Consider the following 16,290-nt stretch of genomic DNA (forward strand, 5'->3'; position numbering starts at 1 on the left):
ATGCCCTCTCTCTCCATCTTTCCTGTCTTTAAGGCCCATTTCAAACACTGCATCTTCCATGAAGCTTTCTCTGACCCTCTGGATGTTACTGCCTTGTTCTTGAACCTCTGTAACACTCTGTGGTTCTCTTATGGCCCATATCCCCCTCCACTGGATCACAGTCACTGGTATCCTTCATTCTCCTTGTTTCTCAGGGAGGTGTATAGACAAACACTTCTCCCCCACTCCTCAGGCTTTCTTGAGGAAGGGTTTTCCTCCTGACTGAGACCTTCTTCCTCCTCCCCACAGAGATGGAGTAAGCATCTCCCCACCCCTTTTCCCCTCCTGGATCTGCCTGTCTACACGGTGGAGATGCTTTGTTCTGCTTGGCAGTAAAGGCCCTGGTTCCGCAGGCGAGCCTGAGGTTGTCGGCACTACGTGGGCTGTACATTCGCCCACTTCTAAAGTTCAGTATTAGGAGGCCACTGTCGCCACACATTGAAGCCAGGATTTCCCTTCCAGGTTTTATCAGCAAACAAAGCTAAGATTTTCATCTGCTTGAATATTTATCTCACAACTGTTTTCAAACTCAGACAGGGAAAAGGAGAGGTTCAAGCTGGGTGCCTTCTAACCCCAACAATAAGAACTCACTGTTTCTTGAATCTTCTGCAGCTCCTAGCAAATGTCATTGTACAGACAGGCACTCAAAAAACATTTATCCAATTGAATCAAAAAATATAATCAATGTGCATAAAATTCATGGAATAAAATTTTTCTTATGCTTATGTCCCCGTAAACCGTAACTTAAATGTCTCTTTGTGATGTTAACAAAATACAAATTATTCTGTATGTAACATAAATATTTATTTCCTATTTACATTTCCATTTGTATGTAAATAATTGCACATCATATCACATATCAAAAAAAAGAAAAGAAAAAAATATAAACCTTAAAAGTCAGTGAAGAAAGATCACACCGTCTGATATTAATCAGCAGTCTCGTAGCTCTCGTTTCTTGCCCTTTTTTGATTTTCTGGTTGTTTCTTGACGAATGGTATCATACTCCAATATGGCCATTTTGGAAAGTCTCTGTAAGTATTGAGATGATGCTCCAGTGAGAGGATCGCTGAAGCCAGAACCTGTGAAGAAAAAAAGCTCAGATATTAAAATTAAATTAAGCCACATGAATGATATTCTCTAAAATACAGTGCAAACAAAATCTCCATTCATCAAGTGAACACTAAACACAACTAGTTCTTCACAGAACACATTCTTTGAAGCAGAAATGCCACTGCTTACTTTCTAAAATGACTGTGATAGCAAGTCCTCTCAAAAAATATTTGACTAAAAGAAAACTGTAATGCTTGTATTTAATTATATAAAACTAAATCTGTGTCTGTAATGTGCTTCTTAAAACATAGGATGGCTGTGGAATTTATTCCAAAGTAAGAGGCACAATCTCCATAACTAACTTGTTGCATACTTTATACGCTTATCAAGTAATTTTCTCCAAATAAAACCATTTCTCATATATGCTAAGTGAAGTAAAATAGTAAAATTGTAATGTAAAATAAGTCATTCACTAACCGAAACAGCATTAATCAAGCTTCTAGTATAGAGTGGTAGTAATAATAATAATAGATAACACTTAACTGAATGACCTCTCTATGTTGAGTGCTCTTCATCTATTTCATCCACACAACACTACGAAGTAGGTAACTAGTACTATCTTGGATTACAGATTTAAAAAAGATTTATTAAGGCTAAAAAACTTGCCTGAGGGCAAATACCCAGTAACTGTTAGAGGCAGGATTTGAACCGGATCCATCAAATTCAAAGTTTCTATGTAATTGCTACATATTGCCCTAACTATGTAAATATGTATAAATACTTCTATTTAGAAATACACAAGCCTTTGAAAATAATATAATGATCCATATTGCTTTAAAATACTATTATTTAACTTCAAACAGTTTCAAGTGTCAAAAAAGCTGTGTTCAGTTCTCCAACGTGGTTATCTTTTGTTTGTTTTGTTTTATTTGAGCGTGTAATATGAATGGGAAGTTGAGAGAGAGAGAGAGAGTCGAGGGAAAGAATACGATCAGGATTCCTGTTCTTAGCAGCACAGTGGACTCGACACCTAGAAAGACCCTCTAGCTACAAATTAACTAGATTCTAGACATTAAGCAAACCTCAAAAAACTTCAAAGAATTGGTATCATACAGACTAATGCAATTAAGTTGGAAGTTTTTAACAATCAGATAAATTAAAAATTATCAAATATTTAGACACTTTTATACACATTCTAAATTATTTATCAGTCAAAAAAGAAATCATAATAAACATTAAAAATACTGGTAGCTAAATGATAAAGAAAATATTACAAAACTTGTGCGATGCAGCAAAAGTTGTACATAGTTTTATACCTTAAAATTCTTATGTTAGAAAAGAAAGCTGAAAATTAACAATCTAGGTATAAGATATACATTAGGAAAAGAATAAACCCAAAGAATATGGAAGGAAAAAGATAATACAGAAAAGAGGAGAAATCAATGAAGTAGAAAACAAACTTACCATAAGAAAGACTTTTAAAAAGATAAGAGTTCTTCATTGAAAAGACTAATAAAAAAGGAAAGCCTCTGGTGAGATTAATCAAGAAAATAAAGCAGAAGGAACAAATAAATAATATTAGGAGAAGAGTGACAGAAGTACAGATAGAGCAAAGACTAAGCTTTATGCCAATAAATTTGAAAACTTAGATGAAAAGCAAAAAATTCTAGAAAATATAACTTACCAAAATTGATTGAAGAAGAATTAGAATGCCTTAAGAGTCCTAAAATTAAAATGATTGAAACAATATTAAAAGTTTCCTCCAGAGAAAACAAATGACCCAAATGATTTTACAGATGAATTCTATCAGACTTTCAAGAGAGAGATCATTCCAATTTTCGGGCATATCCTTCAGAGAGCAGAAAGACTGGAATACTCCCCAATTCACTCCATGTAGCCATTATAATCTTGACACTGAATCCAGACAAGGACAGGACAAAAAGGAAAATTAGTGGCAATCTCACTCATTAACATCACAGAAAATCCGAAACAAAATACTGGCAAATTAAATACGGCAGTACATAAAAAGATAGTAAATCATGCCTATATTGGATGTTTCCAAGGAATGCAACAGTGTCTTAACATTACAAAATCTACAAATGTTATATTCTTCACATTGAAAAATTAAACAGAAAATCACATGATCATCTCAATCAATTCAAAAAAAAATTGATAAAATTCAACTCTCATTTATAAAAATAAAAAAAAACTCTTAGCAAATTAAAGAGAACTTCTTTACCTTGATAAAGGATATCTACCCAAAACCTACAGCAAGCATCATTCTTAATGAGAAACATTAAAGGCATTTTCTTTAAAATCAGAGACAAGTCCAAAATGCCTACTGTTCTTTCATATTCACCATTGTATTGGTGGTCCTAGCCAGTTTAGTAAAATAAGAAAAATAAAGACATTGGATTTGGAGAAGAAACAAAACTGACATTATTCACAGACAATTATGATAATCTACATAGATAACCCAAAATTTTATATATATAATTATATATATATTACATTTTATATATATATATATTACATTTTATATATATATAACTGGAAATAATAAGAGACTTTAGCAAGGTGGATGGCTGTAAGAACAAATTGCAAAAATTAACTACATTTCCAAATATCTGCAATAGAAAGTTAAAAATTTTAATTAAAAAAGAATTGTGGCAGACTACTAATTATTCTTTCAAAACTTTATATTCTTTCTTCCACAACAGAATTTTAGCTGAGCACATGGCCATCCAGGTAGGGATTACATTTCTCAGCTTGCTTTGGAGCTAAGCATAGCCTTGTTAATAAGTATGGACCAGTGAGATATGAGTAAAGGTGCAACTTTCTGGTTATGTTTGATTTAAATTATAATCCTCTTACCCTAGATTTCTGTTCTTTCTTCCTTCCCTTGGCTGGGATTCAGACATGGCAATGACCCCCTTGCAAACAAAGACAAAACCCTACAGGTTGGTGAAGCAACAAGGTAAGATGACTCTGGGTTCCTGAATGACAAGACAGAGTAGACCTCACTAGCTTGGGCCACTCACCTTTGGAAATTAGAGAAAAATAAACTATCTTATTTAAACCACTATAGTGTGGAGGTCTTTTTGTTTCAGCAGCCTGGGCTGCTGTTAACATTCTTGTACATTTCTTTTGGTACACATGTGCACTCAGTTCTGTTGGGTATATAACCAGGAGTAGCACTGCTGAGTCATAAAGCATGTATTTTAATATATACTGCCAAAGAATTTTTGAAAGTCATTATACCAATTGACACTTCTACTGGCAGTAATGAGCATTCCAATTGTTCCCATCCTTCCTAGCACTCGGTACTGTCAGTCATTTTCATTTTAGCTATTCTGGTAAGTGTCTATGGAGTGTAGCTATTTCTGGTAGGTGGTATGGAGTTGTAATCTTAATTTTCTTGATAATAAATTATGTTAAGCACCTTTTAATACGCTACTGGCCATGTGAATATCCTCTTTTGTAAACTCCCTATTCAAGTCTTTTATTCATTTTTAAACTTACGTTTTCTTATTGATTTGTAGGAGTTCTTTATATATACTGAATATGAGTCCTTTGCTGGACATATATAATTGCAAGCACATTCTTCCACTCCACAACTTGCCTTTTCACTATATTAAATAGGTCTTTTAGTGAAAAGAAGTTCTTAATTTTAATGAAGCTCAATTTAATAATCTTTCCCTTTTGATTAGTGCTTTTTTTGTGCCATATTTAAGAAATCTTTGCCTGTCCCAAAGTCATGAAGATATTCTCCTATGTCAACTTGTAGATTCTTTTTCTTTCACATTTAGGTCTATTATCTATCTGGAATTGACTTTTGAGTACAGTGTGTGATAGGGGTCAAAGTTCATTTCATTCCACATGGATATTCAATTGAAAAGACAATCCTTTCCTCAATTCATTGTAGTGGCACCTTCGTTGTAAAATCAGGTGATTACATATATGTGAATCAGTTTCTGGATTCCCAATTCTATCCCTTTAGTCTAATTGTCTGTCCTTGCACCAATACCACACTGGTTTAATGACTATTGTTTTCTTATAAGATATCTGATAACTGATATCTGATAACATAAGACCTTCATCTTTGTTTTTACCTTGTTGTCTTTGCTCTTCTTATTCTTTGTATTTCCACATAAATTTTAGAATTGCCAGATCAGTTTCCACCTAAAAAAAGCCCACTGAGGTTTAATTGGGATTGCATGAATCTAGAGATCATTTAGTAGAGAATTGAGATCTTTAAATATTGAGTCTTCCCATTTATGGAAAAAGTATATCTGTCTATTTAGTTAGGTCTTTAATTTTTCTCAGTACTGCTTCATAGATTTCTGTGTAAAGGCCCTGCACAACTTTTATTATGTCTATTCCTAAGCAATTGAGATTGCTTGGTGCAATTGCAAATAATATCTTAGAATTTTATTTTGTAATTGCTTTTCCTCATTTATAGAGCAACAACTAATTTTTGTTTATTGACTTACTAAATTGATTATTAATTCAAATAATTAATCTAGAATGTTTTGGATTTTCTAAATATCCAATCATGCCATGTATAAAAAATAAGTTTTCAATCCATGTATCTTTAATTTCTTTTTCTTACCTTATTCAACTGGTTAAGGATCTTTAGTACAATGTTGAATAGGCCATTTGTCATTTTTATATCTTCCTCAGAGAAATATATATTCAATTTGACCATTTTTGGTCATTTTCTAATTTACATTTCTTTGACCATTTTCTAATCAGGTTATTTTTTTTTTGTTATTGAGCTGTAGAAGTTTCTTATATATTCTGGATATTAACCCCTAATCAGATATATGATTTGCAATTATTTTCTTTCATTCTGTAAGTTGCCTTTCACTCTGTTGACTGTTTCCTTTGATACGCAGAAATTTTTAGGTTTGATGCCATCCCATTTGTCTATTTTTTATTTTGTTGCCTGTACTTAGGGTGTCATATCCAATAAATCATTGCCAAATTCATGTCTTGAAGGTTCCCCGTTTTCTTCTAGGAGTTTAATAGTTTTGGGTCTTATGTTTAGGTCTTTAATATATTTTGAGTTGATTTTGCATATGGTGTAAAATAGGGTCCAATTTCACTCTTTTGCATGTGGATATCTAGTTTTCCCAACATCATTTGTCAAAGAGACTGTCCTTTCCCTATTGTGTGGTCTTGGCACATTTGTTCAAAATCATTTGGCCATATATGCAAAGTTTTATTTCTGGACTGCCTATTCTTTTCCATTGGTCTACGTATCTATCATTATGCCAGTACCATACCATCTTAACTACTATTAAGTATGTTTTGTAGTATGTTTTCAAATCAGGAAGTAGGAGGCCTCCAACCTTGTTCTTTCTCGATTGTTTTGGCTATTCAAGGTCCTTGAGATTCCATACGAATTCTAGGATAGATATTCTATTTCTGCAAAAAATGTCATTGGGATTTTGATGGGGATTGCATTGAATCTGTAGATTGCTCTGGATAACATGGACATCGTAACAATATTGTCTTTCAGTCCACAAGCGTGAGATGTCTTTCCACTTATTTGTAACTTATTTGATTTCTTTTAGCAATATTTTGTAGTTTTCAGTGTATAAGTCTTTAACCTCTTTGGTTAAGCATATTCCTAAGTATTTTATACTTTTTGATTCTATAGTAAATGCAATTGTTTTCTTAATTTCCTTTTCAAATTGGTCATTGTTAGTATATAGCAATACAATTGACTTTTGAGTGTTGATTTTGTATCCTGAAACTTTGCTGAATTTGTCTATTAGTTAAAACAGTCTTTTTTGTGGAATCTTTAGGGTTTTCTACATACAAGACCACGTCCTCTGCGAACAGAGATAATTTTACTTCTTCTTTTCTTATTTATACGCCTTTTATTTCTTTTTCTTGCCTAATCGCTCCAGTAGGAACTTCCAGTACTATGTTGAACAGTAGTTACGAGAGTGGGCATCCTTGCCTTGTTCCTGATCTTAGAGAAAATGATGTCAGTCTTTCCCCATTTTACTGTAATATTAGCTGTGGGCTTTTCATATATGGCTTTTATTACATTGAAGTAAATTTCTTCTATTCCTAGTTTGTTGACTGTTTTTATCATGAAAGTGTGTTAAATTTTGTCAAATGCTTTTTCTTCATCCATTGAGATGATCATGTGGTTTTTGTTCTTCATTCTGTTAATGTGATACATTATATTGATTTATTTTTTGTACCATCCTTTATTTTTTGAATCATCTTTGCATTTCAGGTATGAATCCCACTTGGTCATGGTGTACAATCTTTTTAATATGCTGTTGAATTCAGTTTGTTGGTATTTTGTTTAGGATTTTTGCATCAATACTCATCAGAGATATTGGTCTGTAGTTTTCTTTTCTTATTGTATCTTTGTCTGGTTTGGGTATCAGGGTAATGCTGGCCTCATAGAATTAGTTAAGGAGTTTTCTCTCCTCTTCAGTTCTTTGGAAGAGTTTGTGAAGGATTGGTATTAATTCTTTAAATGTTTTGTAGAATTTGCCAGTGAAGCCATCTGATCCTGGGCTGTCGTTGTTGCGAGGTTTTTGATAAGTGCTTCAATCTCCTCACTAGTTATAGGTCTGACCAGTTTTGTATTTCTTCATGATTCAGTCTTGGAAGATTGTATGTTTCTATCAATTTATCCATTTTTTTCTAGGTTACCCAATCTGTTGACACATAATTGTTTATAGTAGCCTCTTATAATCCTTTTTATTTCTTGACATCAGTTATGTCTCTTCTTTCATTCCTAATTTTAGCTATTTGAGTCTTCTCTCTTTTTTTCTTAGTTAGTCTAAGGGTCTGTGAACTTTGTTGATCTTTTCAAAAAAGTAAATCTTGGTTTTGTTAATTTTTTTTCTATTCTCTATTTCATTTATCTCTCCTCTAATTTTTATTATTTCCTTCCTTCTGCTAATTTTGGGCTTAGTTCTTCTTTTTCTAGTTCCTTGAGGTGTAAGGTTAAGTTGCTCATTTGAGATCTTTTTCCCTTTTTTAATGTAAGCACTTACTGCTATAAACTTCTCTCTTAGCACTGCTCTCACTGCAACCTATAATTCTTAATATGTTATGTTTTTGTTTTCATTTGTCTCCAGATATTTTATAAATTCCCTTGTGATTTCTTCTTTAACCTATTAGTCGTTTAAAAGTGTATTGTTCGCTGTAGGTTTTTTGAAGATACTCTTTATCAAATTAGGAAAGTTCTCTTCTATATCACAGTTGGCTAAAAGTGTCTTTAATCATGAATATTGAATTTTATCAAAATATCTTTTGCATATCAAAGTGAACATAAGAGACTTCTCCTTCATTCTGTTAATAAGACAAATGACACCAATTGTTTTATAATGTGGAACCAACTGCACATTCCTTAGACAAATCTGACATAATTGTGTCGTATTATCCTCCTTAAATATCGCTGAATTTGAGTTGATAATGTTTTGTTTAGAACTTTTATCTCTATTTTCACAAGACAGATTGGTTTATAATTTTACTTTCTTATAATGCCAAAGTCAGGTTTTGGAATCAAGGTTATGAGCCCTCAAAAAACGGGTCATTAAGTTCCCTCTTTTTCTATTCTCTGGAAGAAGTGATGTAACATTGCTTTTTTAAATTAAATGTTGGAAAAATTCACCAGTGGCACCCTCTGAGCTGAGAGTTTTTTGTTTGTGTGAAGGTTTTTAATGAAGGATTCAATTCTTTAATAGAGACAAGACTATGCAGATTTTCTTTCTTCTTGTGTCAATTTTGATAAGTTGTTTTTTTCAAGAAATTTATCTATTTTATCTAAATTGTCAGATTTATTGGCATAGTTATTCACAGTGGCCTCAATATCTTTTTAATATCTACAGGACATGTAGTAATGATTTCTTTTTCATTTACGATATTGGTAATTTCTGTGTCTCTGTGTGTGTGTTTCTCTCTCTCTCATCAGCCTTGCTAGACATTTATCAATTTTATTCAAATTTTCAAAAACTAACTTTTGGCTCTGTTGATTTTTCTCTATTGAATATTTGTTTTCTACATTGATTTCTGCTCTTTATTATATCTTTCTTTTATTATCTTTGGATTTAATATGCTGTTCTCTTGCTAACTTCTTAGGATGGATTCTTAAATCATTGACTTTAAGCCTTTCTTCTTTTCTAATACATGCACTTCATACTGTAAATTTCTCTATAAGCTATGGTTTTGCTGCGTTCCGCAAGTATTGATGTATCATATTTTCATCATCATTCAGTTCATATGTAATTTCCATTATATTTCTTCTTTGACTCATGGGTTATTTGGAAGTACATTTCTTAATATCCAAACATCTGTGGGATTTTATAGTTATCCTTAGTTATTGATTTCTAGGTTAATTCCACTGTGGTCAGAGAACACGCGCTATATGATTTCACTTGATATTTGTTTTAAAATCTACCATAATGATTGTGCATTTGTCTATTTCCTTTTCAGTTCCATTACTTTTATCTTTATGTATTTAAGTCTATGTTATTACAGCATACAAATTTCAGATGGTTAAATATTTCTGTTGTATTAACCCTTTTGTCACTGTGAAATATCATTCTATCTATCATAATACTTCTTGCTTTGAAGTCTATGTTGTTTGATGTTAGTGTAGCTACACAAGCTTTCTTTTGGTTAGTGTTTCCATGGTTTATATTTTTCCATCCTTGTACTTTTTTTTTTGGTGAGAAAGATTCGCTCTGAGTTAACATCTGTCACCAATCCTCCTCTGTTTTTGCTTGAAGAAGATTAGCCTTGAGCTAACATCTGTGTCAATATTCCTCTATTTTGTACGTGGGTCACCACCACAGCATGGCTTGATGAGTGGTATAGGTCCATGCCCCAGATCCAAACCCACGAACCCGGGCTGCCGAAGCAGAGCTGGACTTACCACTACACCACAGGGTCAGCCCCCATACTCATACTTTTTATTTTCTTGCCTTATATTTAAGGTGTGCCTCTTGTAAGAAGTATAAAGTTATTTTTCTCAGTCTGATAGTCTTTGTTTGTTAAATTGAAATATTTAGTCTACTTATATCTAATGTAATTATTATGTTTAATTTTATTTTATTTATTTTTATTTTTTTTAAAATTTTTTGTTTATTGCAGTAACTGGTTTATAACATTGTATAAATTTCAGGTGTACATCATTATACTTCTATTTCTGCATAGATTACATCATGTTCACCACCCAAATACTAATTACAACCCATCACCACACACATGTGCCAAATTATCCCTTTCTCCCTCCTTCCTCCCCCCTTCCCCTCTGGTAACCACCAATCCAATCTCTGTCTCTATGTGTTTGTTTATTGTTGTTATTATCTACTACTTAATGAAGGAAATCATATGGTATTTGACCTTCTCCCTCTGACTTATTTCACTTTGCATAATACCCTCAGTGTCCATGCATATTGTCACAAATGGCTGGATTTCATCGTTTCTTATGGCTGAGTAGTATTCCATTGTGTATATATACCACAGCTTCCTTATCCATTCGTCCCTTGATGGGCACTTAGGTTGCTTCCAAGTCTTGGCTATTGTGAATAACTCTGCAATGAACACAGGGGTGCAGTATCTTTACGCATTGGTGTTTTCATGTTCTTTGGATAAATACGCAGCAGTGGAATAGCTGGATCATATGGTAGTTCTATCCTTGATTTTTTGAGGAATCTCCATACTGTTTTCCATAGTGGCTGCACCAGTTTGCACTCCCACCAGCAGCGTATGAGACTTCCCTTCTCTCCACATCCTCTCCAACACATGTTGTTTCCTGTCTTGTTAATTATAGCCATTCTGAAGGGTGTGAGGTGATATCTCAATGTAGTTTTGATTTGCATTTCCCTGATAGTTAATGATTTTGAACATCTTTTCATGTGTCTGTTGGCCATCTGTATAGCTTCTTTGGTGAAATGTCTGTTCAGGTCTTTTGCCCATTTTTTAATTGGGTTGTTAGATTTTTGTTGTTGAGATGCATGAGTTCTTTATATATTTTGGAGATTAAGCCCTTATCAGATGTATGGTTTGCAAATATCTTCTCTCAATTGTTAGGTTGTCTTTTCGTTTTGGTGATGGTTTCCTTTGCTGTGCAGAAGTTTTTAGTTTGATGTAGTCCCATTTGTTTATTTTTTCTATTGTTTCTCTTGCCCAGTCAGACACGGTGCTTGAAAAGATGTTGCTAAGACCGATGTCGAAGAGCGTACTGCCTATGTTTTCTTCTAGAAGTTTCATAGTTTCAGGTCTTACATTCAAGTCTTTAATCCACTTGGAGTTAATTTTTGTGTATGGTGTAAGGTAAGGGTCTACTTTCATTTTTTTGCATGTGGCTATCCAGTTTTCCCAACACCATTTGTGGAAGAGACTTTCTTTTCTCCATTGTATGTTCTTGGCTCCTTTGTCAAAGATTAGCTGTCCATAGATGTGTGGGTTTATTTCTGGGCTTTTGATTCTATTCCATTGATCTGTGTCTCTGTTTTTGTGCCAGTATCATGCTGTTTTGGTTACTATAGCTTTGTAGTATATTTTGAAATCAGAGAGTGTGATACCTCCAGCTTTGTTCTTTTTTCTCAGGATTCCTTTTGCTATTTGGGGTCTTTTGTTGTTCCATATAAATTTTAGGATTCTTTGTTCTATTTCTGTGAAAAATGTTGTTGGAACTTTGATAGGGATTGCATTGAATCTATAGATGGCTTTAGGAAGTATGGACATCTTAACTATGTTAATTCTTCCAATCCAAGAGCATGGAATATCTTTCCATTTCTTTGTGTCTTCTTCCATTTCTTTCAGCAATGTCTTATAGTTTTCAGTGTACAGCTCTTTCACCTCTTTGGTTAAGTTTATTCCTAGGTATTTTATTCTTTTTGTTGCAATTGTAAATGGGATGGTATTCTTAGTTTCTCTTTCTGCTACTTCGTTGTTAGTGTATAGAAATGCAACTGATTTTTGTATGTTGATTTTGTATCCTGCAACTTTACCATATTTGTTTATTACTTCTAAAAGTTTTCTGGTGGATTCTTTAGGGTTTTCTGTATATAAAATTATGTAATCTGCAAATAGTGACAGTTTCACTTCTTCATTTCCAAATTGGATCCCTTTTCTTTCTTTCTCTTGCCTGATTGCTCTGGCTAGGACTTCCAATACTATGTTAAATAGGAATGGTGACAGTGGGCATCCTTGTCTGGTTCCTGTTCTTAGAGGAATAGCTTTCAGTTTTTCACCATCGAGGATGATATTAGCTGTGGGTTTCTCATATATGGTCTTTATTATGTTGAGGTACTTTCCTTCTATACCCATTTTATTCAGAGTTTTTGTCATAAATGGATGCTGTATCTTGTCAAATGCTTTCTCTGCATCTATTGAGATGATCATGTGATTTTTATTCTTCATTTTATTAATGTGGTGTATCACGTTGATTGATTTGCGAATGTTAAACCATCCCGGCATACCTGGAATAAATCCCACTTGATCATGGTGTATAATCTTTTTAACGTATTGTTGTATGCAATTTGCGAGTATTTTGTTGAGGATTTTTGCATTGATGTTCATCAGTGACATTGGTCTGTAATTTTCTTTTTTTTGTGTGTTGTCCTTGTCTTCTGGTTTTCGTATCAGGGTAATGTCAGCTTCATAGAATGAGTTAGGGAGCTTCCCTCACTCCTCAATTTTTGGGGAGAGTTTGAGAAGGATAGGTATTAAGTCTTCTTTGAATGTTTGGTAGAATTCACCAGGGAAGCCGTCTGGTCCTGGACTTTTATTTTTGGGGAGGTTTGTGATTACTGTTTCGATCTCCTTACTGGTGATTGGTCTATTCAAATTCTCTACTTCTTCTTGATCCAGTTTTGGAAGGTTGTATGATTCTAAGAATTTATCCATTTCTTCCAGATTGTCGAATTGGTTGGCATATAGCTTTTCATAGTATTCTCTTATAATCTTTTGTATTTCTGAGGTGTCTGTTGTCATTTCTCCTCTTTCATTTCTGATTTTACTTATTTGTGCCTTCTCTCTTTTTTTCTGGGTGAGTCTAGCTAAAAGTTTGTCAATTTTGTTGATCTTTTCAAAGAACCAGCTCTTGGTTTTATTAATTTTTTCTATTGTTTTTTTGGTCTCTATTTCATTTATTTCTGCTCTGATTTTTATTATTTCCCTTCTTCTACTGATTTTGGGCTTTGTTTGTTCTTCTTTTTCCAGTTCCTTTAGGTGCATTGTTAGATTGTTTATTTGAGATTTTTCTTGTTTGTTGAGATAGGCCTGTATTGCTATAAACTTCCCTCTTAGAATCGCTTTTGCTGTATCCCATAAATTCTGGCATGTAGTATTTTCATTTTCATTTGTCTCCAGGTATTTTTTGATTTCTTCGTTGACACAGTCGTTGTTCAGTAGCATTTTGTTTAATCTCCACGTATTTGTGGCTTTTCTGATTTTCTTCCTATAGTTGATTTCTAGTTTCACACCGTTGTGGTCAGAAAAGATGCTTGGTATTATTTCAATCTTCTTCAATTTATGGAGACTTGTTTTGTGGCCTAATATGTGATGAATCGTGGAGAATGTTCCATGTGCACTTGAAAACAACGTGTATTCTTCGGTTTTTGGATGGAATGCTCTGTATATATCTCCTAGGTCCATCTGTTCTAGTGTGTCATTTAAGGCCAATGTTTCCTTATTGATCTTCTGTTTGGACGATCTATCTGTTGGTGTAAGTGGAGTGTTAAAGTCCCCTACTATTATTGTGTTACTGTCTATTTCTGTTTTTATGTCTGTTAATAATTGCTTTATATATTTAGGTGCACCTACATTGGGTGCGTAGATATTTACAAGTGTTATATCCTCTTGTTGGATTGTTCCCTTGATCATTATGTAATGCCCTTCTTTGTCTCTTTTTACAGTTTTTGTTTTAAAGTCTATTTTGTCTGATATGAGTACTGCTACCCCAGCTTTCTTTTCATTGCCATTTGCGTGGAGCATCTTTTTCCATCCCTTCACTTTCAGTTTGTGAGTTTCTTTAGGTCTGAAGTGTGTCTCTTGTATGCAGCATATATATGGGTCTTGTTTTTTTATCCAGTCACCCACCCTATGCCTTTTAATTGGAGCATTTAGTCCATTGACATTTAAAGTAGCTATTGATAAGTATGTACTTACTGCCATTTTTTAACTTTTTTTTCCTCAGTGTTTTAGTAGTCCTTCTCTGTTCCTTCCTTCTTCCATACAGAATTGATGGTCTCTTTAGTTTGACCTCTGTCTGAAAGCTCTACTCTTTAACTCCCCTCCTCCCTCCTTTTATGTTTTTGATATCATATCTAACCTCTTTTTTGTGCATTTGTATCCATTACCCTCTTATCATGGAAATAGATAATTTTTCCTATTTGTGGTCTTCTCTTTTCCCCTTAAATCAGTCCCTTTAACATTTCTTGTAGCACTGGTTTCTTGGTGACAAACTCCTTTAATTTTCGCTTGTCTGGGAAATTTTTTATCTCTCCTTCCATTTTGAATGATAACCTTGCTGGGTAGAGTATTCTTGGCTGTAAGTTTTTTCTTTATAGCACTTTAAATATATCATGCCATTCTCTTCTAGCCTGTAAGGTTTCTGCTGAGAAGTTGGCTGATAGCCTTATGGGGTTTCCTTTGTATGTAACTTGTCTTTCTCTTGCGGCTTTTAGGATTCTCTCTTTATCTTTAATTCTGGACATTTTGATTATGATGTGTCTTAGTGTGGGCCTCTTTGGGTTTACCTTGTTTGGGGCTCTCTGTGCTTCCTGTACCTGGATGTCTGTTTCCTTCCTTAGGTTAGGGAAGTTTTCATCTATTATTTCTTGAAATAGATTCTCTGCCCCTTTGTCTCACTCTTCTCCTTCTGGAACACCTATAACATGGATGTTAGTGCGCTTGATGTTGTCCCAGAGGTCCCTTAGACTGTCCTCACTCTTTTTAATTCTTTTCTCTTTTACCTGTTCAGCTTGGGTAATTACTTCTAGTCTTTCGTCCAGCTCACAGATCCGTTCTTCTGTATCCTCTACTCTGCTGTTGAGTCCTTCTAGTGAATTTTTCATTTCCAGTATTGTATTCTTCATTTCTGATTGGTTCTTTTTTATATCTTCCATTTCTTTGTTGACATTCTCACTGAGTTCATCTATTCTTCTCCCCACATCAGTGAGCATCCTTAACAGTCTTAGTTTGAACTCTCTGTCAGGTAGGTTGCTCATTTCTGTTTCACTTAGTTCCTTTTCTGGGGTTTTGTCCTGTTTCCTTACTTGGAATGTATTCCTTTGCCTCCTCATTTTGCCTCTTTCCCTGCGCTTGTGTCTACGTATTAGGTAGGTCAGCTATGTCTCCTGCTCTTGGATAGGTGACCTTATGTAAGTGATGGCTTAGGAGGCCTGCAGTGTGCTTCCCTCAGTTCTCATTGTTCCAGGGGTGACCCCTATGTGGGCTACGTGTGTCCTTCTGTTGTGGCCTGTTTGCTCTCCCTGTAGGCACCCAGGGAGGCCGAGTTATGCTCCTGGCCAGCTGTTATAATGCTCAGCTGCTTGTAGTTGTTGTGGGCCCTTCAGTCTCTTTATCAGGTGTGGGGAGCCCCAGCACAGTTGGCTGCAAGTTCTAATACCACATTTGTGTTGCAGTATTTCTTTTAAGTGAGTAGGCCCCCCATGTGGCAGGTTGTTAGGCTCAGGGCCTTACAACTGCTATAAGCCTCCAGTCTTTAGATCTCTTGTCAGCTCTCTGAGGATTGCAGCTGGGTGGGGCTGGCCTCAGGCATGGGAGCACCCAATTGTTTCAGGCTTTGGAAGGTGGGGCAAACCCCCTATGTGGGTCCTTGAGGAGCACAAGTCTTCTGCAGCTGACAAGCCCTGCCGCTCACAGGTCCACACACACAGTCAACACAGTCCTGCCCTGTGTGTGCGACCCGACCTCCCGAAGCGGCCCCAGTCTCTCCATGGCGGGAGCCCCACACACTCCACCACCGCCCCACACTCTCCACCCGCTCCTTGTGCACGCCCTGCCCCACTGAAGTCGGCTCAGTTGCCAGGCTGCAGAGAATCCAGTCACCAATCTATGCAGGCCCACAAGTTGCCTGAGGGCTTGTTGTTGGGTGGGGCCAGTCTCTAGGGTGGGCCGCCTGCCCTGGCTGAGCTGGATTAAATCGGTGCTCTAGCGGGTGGGGCACACCCTGGGCTAGCAGGCCTC

General features: G+C 35.1%; 1 protein-coding gene across 1 annotated transcript in view; it reads right to left on the reverse strand.

The window, feature by feature from the left end:
* Positions 1-853: 853 nt before the first annotated feature.
* The window catches only part of C33H8orf89 (chromosome 33 C8orf89 homolog), a 48,003-nt gene continuing 32,566 nt past the window's right edge, over positions 854-16,290 (reverse strand). The window contains exon 5 of the mRNA XM_058528880.1: positions 854-1,118. Coding sequence (XP_058384863.1) covers positions 970-1,118 — 149 coding nt within the window. The 3' untranslated portion in view covers positions 854-969. The remainder of the gene's footprint in view (positions 1,119-16,290) is intronic.

Source organism: Diceros bicornis, chromosome 33, assembly GCF_020826845.1.
Source record: "Diceros bicornis minor isolate mBicDic1 chromosome 33, mDicBic1.mat.cur, whole genome shotgun sequence".
Classification (NCBI taxonomy): Eukaryota; Metazoa; Chordata; class Mammalia; order Perissodactyla; family Rhinocerotidae; genus Diceros; species Diceros bicornis.